We start from the raw sequence: 11,401 nt of genomic DNA on the forward strand, positions 1-11,401 counted from the left end.
AATTGATGCATGTGTTGTCATAGACAATGAATAAAAATGCAAAATTGGGAGAAAAAAAAAAGTAAAATAATCCATCTAGACAGACAGACAGACAGACGGAGCGAGTCACTATAAGATTTGTAAAAAGGAATGACAATGGGTAACACAAATAAATGTATTAAACATTATTTTATGTATATAATAATTTAGGGGCCTCGGTGGCTGAGTGGTTAAGCGCTTGGCTTCCCAGGTGAAGACTGAGATTTTGAATTTTGGGATTCCTGAGGCGCCCTTAAGTCCACCCAACTCTAATGGGTATCTGAGTTTTGAGTTTGAGTTTTTGGCACAACCGCACAATTTAGGCCATGTCGTGCCCTTAATCCTTCAAGGATTACTCTCCCTTCATATCACCAGAGCTGAATTCCATACAGTTAAATTATTAAAAGCAAGGCCTATTCACAGTTAAAATAGCAAAGTTAGTAAAAATTCAATAATTTAGTAACAATCTTTTGTAAATATTATATATTCATAATTTCGCAAATCAAATCTTCTTAGACAACCTCCACCTCCAGGACAAAGCCCAGTACCTTCCCATGGTATCTGACTTGAGGAAAGTTGAGGCGATTGGCCGTTGTGCTGGCCACATGACACCCTGCTCGTTTAACGTTGGCCACAGAAACAGATGACCTTAACATCATCTGCCCTAAAGATCGTAAGGTCCGAAAGAGGAGCTTTACTTTACTATTGACCTCGTCCGAGTCATAATTTATTATTTTTTAAATTTTAAACTAAATTCAATAAACACTCTTACTAAATGTTGTTGGTTTTGTTTAGCAAAAGTTGAAGAGAGTTATCTTTTCTTACCCTCTCTTGTTTGTGTAGTACACGCCTTTAAAAGTGATCAGTAGCTCTAACAGGCCGCACAGAGTACAGCAGATGGTGATGGTCACATATGGGTGGACGCAGCCGGTACACTGCTTCGTTCGACTGGGTAGATTAACAATGATGTTGAGACATGCGTGGACACAGGGACACCGTAAGACACACACAAGGGTCACAGTAAGACACACACAAGGGACACAGTAAGACACACACAAGGGACACAGTAAGACACACACAATTGACACAGTAAGACACACACAAGGGACACAGTAAGACATATACAAGGGACACAGTAAGACACACACACGGGACACAGTAACACACACACACGAAACACAGTAAGACACACACAAGGGACACATTAACACACACACACACGGGACACAGTAAGACACACACACAAGGGATACAGTAAGACACACACAAGGGACACAGTAAGACACACACAATGGACACAGTAAGACACACACAATGGACACAGTAAGACACACACAAGGGACACAGTAAGACACACACAAGGGACAGAGTAAGACACACATAATGGACACAGTAAGACACATACAAGGTACATAGTAACACACACTCAAGGTACATAGTAAGACACACACAAGGTACATAGTAAGACACACACAAGGGACACAGTAAGACACACACACACAAGGTACATAGTAAGACACACACAAGGTACATAGTAAGACACACACAAGGGACACAGTAAGACACACACACACAAGGTACATAGTAAGACACACACAAGGTACATAGTAAGACACACACAAGGGACACAGTAAGACACACACACACAAGGTACATAGTAAGACACACACAAGGTACATAGTAAGACACACACAAGGGACACAGTAAGACACACACACACAAGGGACAGAGTAAGACACACACAAGGGACACAGTTATGAGAGGCACATGAAGTATTTGTGACTTTGACTTTCGGTCAGACACACATTTAGTTACTTTTGCCAGTAAGGCGATTTTTTTCAGCCTTTTTTTTTTTAATTAAAAATTTTTGTTACATGTTTTGAATGTCTTTGAATGTCAAAGACCGCATCACAAACCAAGAGATTAGAGACAAGGTTACTGCAGCGATCGGACCCCATGATGACCTGCTAACTATCGTAAAAAAAAGCAAGTTTTAAAATCTAAGGCCATATTACAAGATCTTCGGGGCTGGCAAAGACCTTCCTTCAGGGAACAGTACCAGGAAAAAGAAGAAGAGGCAGATAGAGAAAGCGATGGGACGGGCCTGCCTTTGAAAGAGGTTCTAACTAAGACAAAAGACAGGGAGGAATGGAGAGAGACGGTCGACGAGTCTTGCTTGGTGCCCCAATGGTCCAATAAGGGATAGTAAAAGTAAAAAAAAAGCATATTTTACATGTTTCGGATGTTCCTTCAGGGTTAAAGATAATCTAATAGATAATAGATAATAAAGCTCCTGCAGGACCACGCGTTGAGACCAATGGACCTCATTCACCAATCGTAAACAAACAACATACGATTGGTGAATGAGGCCCATTGTCATAGTAGGCCTAAACACTGACCTACAGCGTCGCAGCCTGTGGGCAGTCAGCAGTGGAGACCAATAGCTTGTTGACAAGTTGTACAGTCCTGTAACGTGACTAACAAGCTATTGGTCTCCAGGCTTGGACGTCACAGGTCAGTGTTTAGACCGTTTGACCGTCTAAGAGCTGAGCCGAAGGCTCTTCGAGCTCAAAGTTTGAAAAATAACCTGTTTGAGTGTCAAACAGTAAAATAAAAAAACAAAACCTGCGTGAACCGCAGTTCTGTCTGGAAGAGACCCAAGTCAATGCCTATATAAAGCATTGCTATTTCCGATATAACTGGCCTCTGGACACATGGGCTAGACATGGCCAAAGGACCGAGTTTACCGGGAGCCTCCGCTATCTTCCTATGTTAGACCAAGCTAACCATGGGGGAAACTCGCCATTAATGTAACGGTCCCTTGAGGAACGGCGCATGGATTCTTGACAGGGACTTAGAAGCTCTCTTTCAACTCCGCACCGTGCAATGGGAAAGCTCTCGCCTTCCCTTGGACACGCCCATGGGAGTTTTGTTTTGCTATTCATTTAGCCTAGTTACCCCCTCAAGTAACCCTTTCCATCCGAGCGCCATCTTGAGGCAGAACAGCGTACCCGGGAGTGTTTAGACGTACTATACCGATTGGTCTTGAATTGCTGCGGGCAGGGTTTGAACCTGTGACCATCGAGACAACCGAACGACAGTCAAGCGAGAATACCGCACGACCAGGCCCCCATTATAGAGACATGATCATCTTACGGAGGAATGATTGAACGAAGACAGCTGAAGATTTATTACAAAGGTGCGGGGCACCAATTTGAGACACCTGTTGCCAAAGACAGGTGTTGAGAGTAATGTGAGAACACAAACTAGGAACCACCGGCACGGCACAACGGTCGTGTCTGCAGTCGATGTGGCAAAACATGTCATTCACGCCACGGATTGCATTGACACGTGAAATACTGAACACTTACTTGATCTTCGGACTCGAAGTCTTATTATATCCTCGGACTCGAAGATATATCTTAGTCTTATTATATCATCGGACTCGAAGATATATCTTAGTCTTATTATATCCTCGGACTCGAAGATATATCTTAGTCTTATTATATCATCGGACTCAGGGGCGGACTGGCTATATGGGCATTTGGGCAAATGCCCGGTGGGCCAGTACCCAAATGGGCCGGTTGGGCCACCGAAATGGCCTGATAGAAGTCACTATGGCACATATCAAGTTGTTAAAGGTTTTATAATATTCTTATTATGTTATTATCATTATTTTTATAAAAGTCCCTTTGAGCGTCGTGTTTAAAAAAAAATCTTTCACAGACATTACAGTGTAATACTCTTTTAATCAAACACATTTTCCGAAAATAAAATGTTGAATGTAGACAGTGCTACTAGTAGGCTTCATCTTTTTAGGGCCTACATAATTGCTGATTTAAAAAGACTCTATATTGCTTATTAAGATATATACATTATCAAACTTAACAATGATTTTTAAGGACCGATACACATAGAAATATAGACAATATCTAGTTATTAAAACTCCTGGAGACACTTCTAACCCCAAGACACATTTAACTTATAGAGACATGCAACTCCAAGAGACACGTCTAGCTTCTAGAGACACATCCAACTCTATGAGACACATCTAACTCCGAGAAACACATCTAACTTCAAGAGACACATTTTCTTCTTTTATCAAAATGCATTTTAAGAGACGAATCTAATTCCTAGAAACACATTTAACTCCGATTAAAATATCTAGCTCAAATCGATACATGTAGGTCATAGTGACACATATAGGTTAAAGTGACACATGTAGGTTATAGTAGGTTATAGTGACACATATAAGTTAGAGTAGGTTATAGTGACACATATAAGTTATAGTAGGTTATAGTGACACATATAAGTTATAGTAGGTTATAGTGATAAACGAATCTTATAGTGGCGCATCTAGCTCATAACGACACATGTAGGTCACAATAACACATATAGGTCATACTGGCACATGTAGGCCATAATGACATATAGGTCATTGTAACGCACGTAGGTTTTAGTGACACATGTAGAGGACACAGTGACATCACCTGTTCACTAAATACAGCACACGGCATCCTGTAATAATCACCAGATGCCAACTTGTGATGCTCATCAAGGTGAAGGTCATCCAGCGAACCAGCCTGAAAAAAAAGAATCAAAGAACAGTTACAAGCAATGTCGCTTTCCTAAATTCTATCATGCATACGAAACCCGGTAACAGAACTGTACTTCTGGCATCAGTAATTGACTCTTTCTGTCCTAACTGACGATACCAGCGTTGATTCCACCAGAATGTGGTAAATAATTACGGAGAGAAAGAGTTAAATCTATGTGATTTGGTATAACTTGGCGCCACACTTTCACGGAGGACCCCAGAACAGTGGACATCAGTTGGGAAGAGGCTTCAGACATTGCCAGCAACAGATTTTTCCGGAGACAGCTTACAGTCCAATACGACGAACGGCGCGGGAGGGTCTAAGTTTAAGTAAGTAAGTTTTGGTAGAATGTCGATGTGTGATAACTACACAAATTAAGGTGAGGAACGGAACTATGGCTGATACATAAACATTACGTTCATAAGGGCAGCACTAGACATTTTATTTATGAGAGAAAATTGTACAATAAATGCAACTAGTCGACCGGCGGCGTAACATACAGCGCTATTTTGCAGGGCCGGCCTTAGGTGACCGCAGTGGGCCTTGCACTATCATAGGACCCGCGCTAATTCTAAGTGTATAAATTATTAAATTAAACCATTGTTTAACTTATAACAGATTTCCCGCAGCCTCCTGTCGATTTTTCAGGAGCTCCTGGAAATTGCAAAATATACGAAAAAGTCCTGGAAATATCCGGAAATTATTAAAATTTTTAGAAAACTTATACAAATCTCCTGAAATATATAGACAAAAATTGTAATTTTTCGTCCGACTTGCAGAAATAAGAGAGTGATATTTCCTTTACTTCTTATTCCTGTCCAAACTCTTGAGCAAAGAAGAGAATTATATATATATAGATAATAATAACAACTGTTGTAAAGCGTATCTTTAATGCTTATAACAGTATGCTATGGTTCAATCTCTTTTGTGGATCTTTGGGGGGAGGGGTATCTCGGAGAAAGATAACATACAGTGGCTGAGTGGTTAAGCGCTTGGTTTCCGAGCCTGGGGTCCTGAGTTCGAATCTCGATGAATTTCGGGATTTTTACCTGAGTCCACCCTACTTTAATGGGTACCTGACTTAAGTCGGGGAAAGTAAAGGCGGTTGGTTGTTGTGCTGGCCACATGACACTCTACCCGTTAACTGTTGGCCATAGAAACAGATGACCTTCATCCGTCTTATAGATCGCAAGGTCTGAAAGGGAAACTTTACTTACTTTTTACTTTACTTTAGGCGCCAAGGAAACATAACTCTGCTCGAGTCGGGATTCAAGCACCAACACCACTGTTAAGTGGACAAGTCGTAGCCTAGTGGTTATGGCCCCTTAGCCTTACATTTCCACATATAGTGAAATAATGGAATTCCCTGAATTGGGCTCAAACCCTATACATCCCTACTGGATAACCTTGCCACCTAGAGGCAACATAGGACCAGGCGACCAGACCACATGAACCTGCAGACAATGTTTTTGCTTTCGTAATATATACATGGCTTACGACAAACAATTGTAAACAATTGATAACCAGGTCAACTTATCTACGTACGACAGCAAACTGTCATGTGACAGGGATAGAGACACACGATTGGCTGGCCACAGCATGTCAACTATAACTCACCGACATGACGTTGGGTTGTAGGCCACCACCTCTACCCCTAAGATCCCAACACTCAGATGTCTGGACATTGCGATGGTCAGTGTGACGATGTTGAAGGCACACATACTAATCAGATAGGCGGAGAACACGTTGTCTTTCATAGAGCGTTTATTTAACACCAAAATGGACATGAAGTTACCTGCAGACAAACAAAATCTTAAAATATTCAATATACAGAAATTAGTGTAAACATAAAGAGTTGAAGCTAGGTGCTGAAACAAATGATACATACATATATTAAACATAAATAAATAACAGCACCAGGGACCAAGTTTTTAAGAGAGAAAGTAGTGAACTAAAATGCTACGAAAATAAGGGCATGCGCCGACCGAGGCTCGAACCTGTGACACTGGTTTCGACACCACCGCCTAGCGATAACGCACCAAGCGAAACTAACCTCTAGAATGTCCAGAAAAACATTCTTCTGATCCAGAGTCATTTCGCCCGTATGCAAATTACCACCCCAGTGGTCAAAGGTCACAAGCCCCAGCCGGCCCCTCCCCCACCGTCGATAGCTCTATCGAATCCAGTGTCACAGGTTCGAGCCTCGGTCGGCGCTTGCCCTTATTTTCGTAGCATTTTAATTCACTACTTTCTCTCTAAAAACTTAGTCCCTGGTGCTGCTATTTATTATGTTTAATATATGTCTGTATCATTTGTTTCAGCACCTAGCTTCAACTCTATGTTTACTTTGACAGCATTATTGCTCGTACCCACTGAAGCTTCTATATGTAATGTGTTTATGTTGTCCAAATTTCTTTGTGAGAGATATACAATTAGATAGAGCCATCGTTCGTCTAATTCATGCCTAACGGCTGTCTGTGTCGGCTCTATCGAAGTCTTTAATTCACCCCACACACCAAAATTCAGAGTCTTTAATTCACCCCACACACCAAAATTAAAAGTTTTCATCGTACCCAGCACACCAAAATTCAAAGTCTTTAATTCACCCCACACACCAAAATTCAAAGTCTTTAATTCAAGCCACACATCAAAATTCAAAGTCTTCATCTTACCCAGCACACCAAAATTCAAAGTCTTTAATTCACCCCACACACCAAAATTCAAAGTCTTTAATTCACCCCACACACTAAAATTCAAAGTTTTAATTCACCCCACACACCAAAATTCAAAGTCTTTAATTCACCCCACACACCAAAATTCAAAGTCTTCATCTTACCCAGCACACCGAAATTCAAAGTCTTCATCTTACCTGGCACACCAAAATTCAAAGTCTTCATCTTACCCGGCACACCAAAATTCAAAGTCTTCATCTAACCCAGCACACCAAAATTCAAAGTCTTCATCTTCCAAAATTCAAAGTCTTCATCTTACCTGGCACACCAAAATTCAAAGTCTTCATCTTACCTGGCACACCGAAATTCAAAGTCTTCATCTTACCTGGAACACCAAAATTCAAAGTCTTCATCTTACCCGGCACACCGAAATTCAAAGTCTACATCTTACCTGGCACGCCAAAATTCAAAGTCTTCATCGTACCTGGCACACCAAAATTCAAAGTCTTCATCTTACCTGGCACACCAAAATTCAAAGTCTTCATCTTACCTGGCACACCAAAATTCAAAGTCTTCATCTTACCTGGCACACCAAAATTCAAAGTCTTCATCTTACCTGGCACACCAAAATTCAAAGTCTTCATCTTACCTGGCACGCCAAAATTCAAAGTCTTCATCTTACCTGGCACACCAAAATTCAAAGTCTTCATCTTACCTGGCACACCAAAATTCAAAGTCTTCATCTTACCTGGCACGCCAAAAGCTAACAACAAGATGGGCGCCGACTCCAAAAAGATTTTGTTGATCCTACAATATCTCTCGTATTCGTCAAGACTGTCTGCGGGGTCGGACACATTGGGCGGGGGAATACGTTTATAGATGTAGATATCTATGGAATGAAATACAAAATTCTATGGAAAACAAATCTTAAAAAAAAACAAATCTTAAAAAACAAAAAAAAAAAAAAAAAACTTATCGAAGGGAAGGAACCTAAAAAAATCACTATATATCTCAATATTGCAGGAATAACCTACCATTTTAATATAAAACAGGAGGCGCGGTGGCTGAGCGGCAAAGGCTTGGCTTCCGAACCGGGGACCGGGGTTCGAATCCTGGTGAAGACTGGGATTTTTAATTTCGGGATCTTCGGGCGCCTCTGAGTTCACCCAGCTCTAATGGGTACCTGACATGAGTTAGGGAAAAGGAAAGGCGGTTGGTCGTTGTGCTGGCCACATGACACCCTTGTTAACCGTAGGCCACAGAAACAGATGACCTTTACATCATCTGCCCTATAGACCACAAGGTCTGAAAAGGGAACTTTAATTAACTACCATTACTTGATTTGCTAATCAATCTCTACTCTAGACTCTAACTGGAATGGACCTCATTCACCAATCGTAAACAAACAACATTTAGCCACGTGATAATATTGATAAAACAACGAAAAAAAAACTGTCACGTGACAGCCTGTGCGTATTACGTAATTTGTATAGAAGAGATAGAGAATCACGTGGCTAAATGTTGTTTGTTTACCATTGGCGAATGAGGTCCATTATGCAAAAGAAAAACATAACATAATAATAATAATAATAATAATAATAATAATCTTTATTATCCGTAAGGAAATTTGTCTTACAATTTGTGCATTACACCAAACAAAAAACATTATAACTATAAGAAACCAAAGTGTACATTCACACCAGACTCACTCATAATTTACATGTGACAAAGTTTATACCAGATTGTTCTTATTTAATGATTTGATTGCCAGGGGAACAAAAGAGTGTTTGTGTCTGTTTGTCTTTGCTATCAGTGTCTTGTATCTCTTTTGTGATGGTAAAATCAATAAACCTACCTGCCATTTACTGTTACAGAACTCAAATAATTATGCTTGAGATCTTAACTCATATAACGAAATCATGCCAATAGTTTTGTGATGGTAAAATCAATAAACCTACCTGCCATTTACTGTTACAGAACTCAAATAATTATGCTTGAGATCTTAACTCATATAACGAAATCATGCCAATAGTTTTGTGATGGTAAAATCAATAAACCTACCTGCCATTTACTGTTACAGAACTCAAATAATTATGCTTGAGATCTTAACTCATATAACGAAATCATGCCAATAGTTTTGTGATGGTAAAATCAATAAACCTACCTGCCATTTACTGTTACAGAACTCAAATAATTATGCTTGAGATCTTAACTCATATAACGAAATCATGCCAATAGTTTTGTGATGGTAAAATCAATAAACCTACCTGCCATTTACTGTTACAGAACTCAAATAATTATGCTTGAGATCTTAACTCATATAACGAAATCATGCCAATAGTTTTGTGATGGTAAAATCAATAAACCTACCTGCCATTTACTGTTACAGAACTCAAATAATTATGCTTGAGATCTTAACTCATATAACGAAATCATGCCAATAGTTTTGTGATGGTAAAATCAATAAACCTACCTGCCATTTACTGTTACAGAACTCAAATAATTATGCTTGAGATCTTAACTCATATAACGAAATCATGCCAATAGTTTTGTGATGGTAAAATCAATAAACCTACCTGCCATTTACTGTTACAGAACTCAAATAATTATGCTTGAGATCTTAACTCATATAACGAAATCATGCCAATAGTTTTGTGATGGTAAAATCAATAAACCTACCTGCCATTTACTGTTACAGAACTCAAATAATTATGCTTGAGATCTTAACTCATATAACGAAATCATGCCAATAGTTTTGTGATGGTAAAATCAATAAACCTACCTGCCATTTACTGTTACAGAACTCAAATAATTATGCTTGAGATCTTAACTCATATAACGAAATCATGCCAATAGTTTTGTGATGGTAAAATCAATAAACCTACCTGCCATTTACTGTTACAGAACTCAAATAATTATGCTTGAGATCTTAACTCATATAACGAAATCATGCCAATAGTTTTGTGATGGTAAAATCAATAAACCTACCTGCCATTTACTGTTACAGAACTCAAATAATTATGCTTGAGATCTTAACTCATATAACGAAATCATGCCAATAGTTTTGTGATGGTAAAATCAATAAACCTACCTGCCATTTACTGTTACAGAACTCAAATAATTATGCTTGAGATCTTAACTCATATAACGAAATCATGCCAATAGTTTTGTGATGGTAAAATCAATAAACCTACCTGCCATTTACTGTTACAGAACTCAAATAATTATGCTTGAGATCTTAACTCATATAACGAAATCATGCCAATAGTTTTGTGATGGTAAAATCAATAAACCTACCTGCCATTTACTGTTACAGAACTCAAATAATTATGCTTGAGATCTTAACTCATATAACGAAATCATGCCAATAGTTTGTGAGGCTTCGTGTCTTCACCAGTTTATTATGAGTCTTTTAGTTCTAGTAAATGTCTCTTTGGTTTCAAGTCGCACTGTGTTGTTACTCATACTGACTTCAGCAGTCAAGTAAAAACAAGAATTGTTCCATAAAGATAGATCTATATTTTTGCATTATTTAAAACGTGTACAATACAACACTTTCAGTAACCAAGTTGACAGTCTACGATCTTTGAGTCATAACAAGAGTCATATTAGCGCTGTAAGTCTCAAAGATTTATGTAAAACGATTAGATTCATTTCAATATTATGACTACATCAACAGGAAATATCGCAATAACAAATATGGCCTATAAATGGCGCATGACGTCATTTCCTTTATGAATTATAGAAAAACAATGAAACTGATTACAAAACAAATCATTTTTGTTATGTATTTTATATCACTAAAAGAAAGAATAGCATAAATTATTTTATTCTCTCTTGTTTTTCAATTATATGTTTTCTAGTTACTGTTTTTTTTTTTTGCAAGTTAATTATAGAGTTTTATATAACAAATTATAGATTATGCACATGCACCCATTAAACTACTGTTATGTCAGATCTGAACGAGGTGGTCATCTCTTTTCCATTAGGACTAAGACTGAAAGATTTTAAAACTTCATCCCACTGTCGGTCAGAGTGTTACAAGATCATCTGTCGTCATCGAGAAGTTCATAGAAGTCAAATTCATAAAGCGCTGGTTGTGAGTGTGTATGT

The 11,401-nt window shown here is 38.8% G+C and overlaps 1 protein-coding gene across 4 annotated transcripts in view; it reads right to left on the bottom strand.

The window, feature by feature from the left end:
- The window catches only part of LOC106062360 (probable G-protein coupled receptor tkr-1), an 18,048-nt gene extending 7,034 nt beyond the window's left edge, over nt 1-11,014 (bottom strand). For 2 of the 4 annotated variants that reach the window (XM_056011692.1, XM_056011689.1), the window contains exons 1-4: nt 7,740-8,009; nt 6,234-6,411; nt 4,509-4,601; nt 844-966 (exon numbers count right to left, since the gene is read on the bottom strand). In XM_056011692.1, the coding sequence (XP_055867667.1) occupies nt 844-966; nt 4,509-4,601; nt 6,234-6,411; nt 7,740-7,998 (653 nt within the window). In that variant the 5' untranslated portion in view covers nt 7,999-8,009. Of the gene's footprint in view, nt 1-843; nt 967-4,508; nt 4,602-6,233; nt 6,412-7,739; nt 8,010-8,036; nt 8,178-9,143; nt 9,221-10,585 lie in introns of those variants that run through there. The other 2 variants (XM_056011690.1, XM_056011691.1) reach the window with 2 other exon arrangements.
- Between the last annotated feature and the right edge of the window lie 387 nt (nt 11,015-11,401).

The sequence above is a fragment of the Biomphalaria glabrata genome, chromosome 14, assembly GCF_947242115.1.
Source record: "Biomphalaria glabrata chromosome 14, xgBioGlab47.1, whole genome shotgun sequence".
Taxonomy (NCBI): domain Eukaryota; kingdom Metazoa; phylum Mollusca; class Gastropoda; family Planorbidae; genus Biomphalaria; species Biomphalaria glabrata.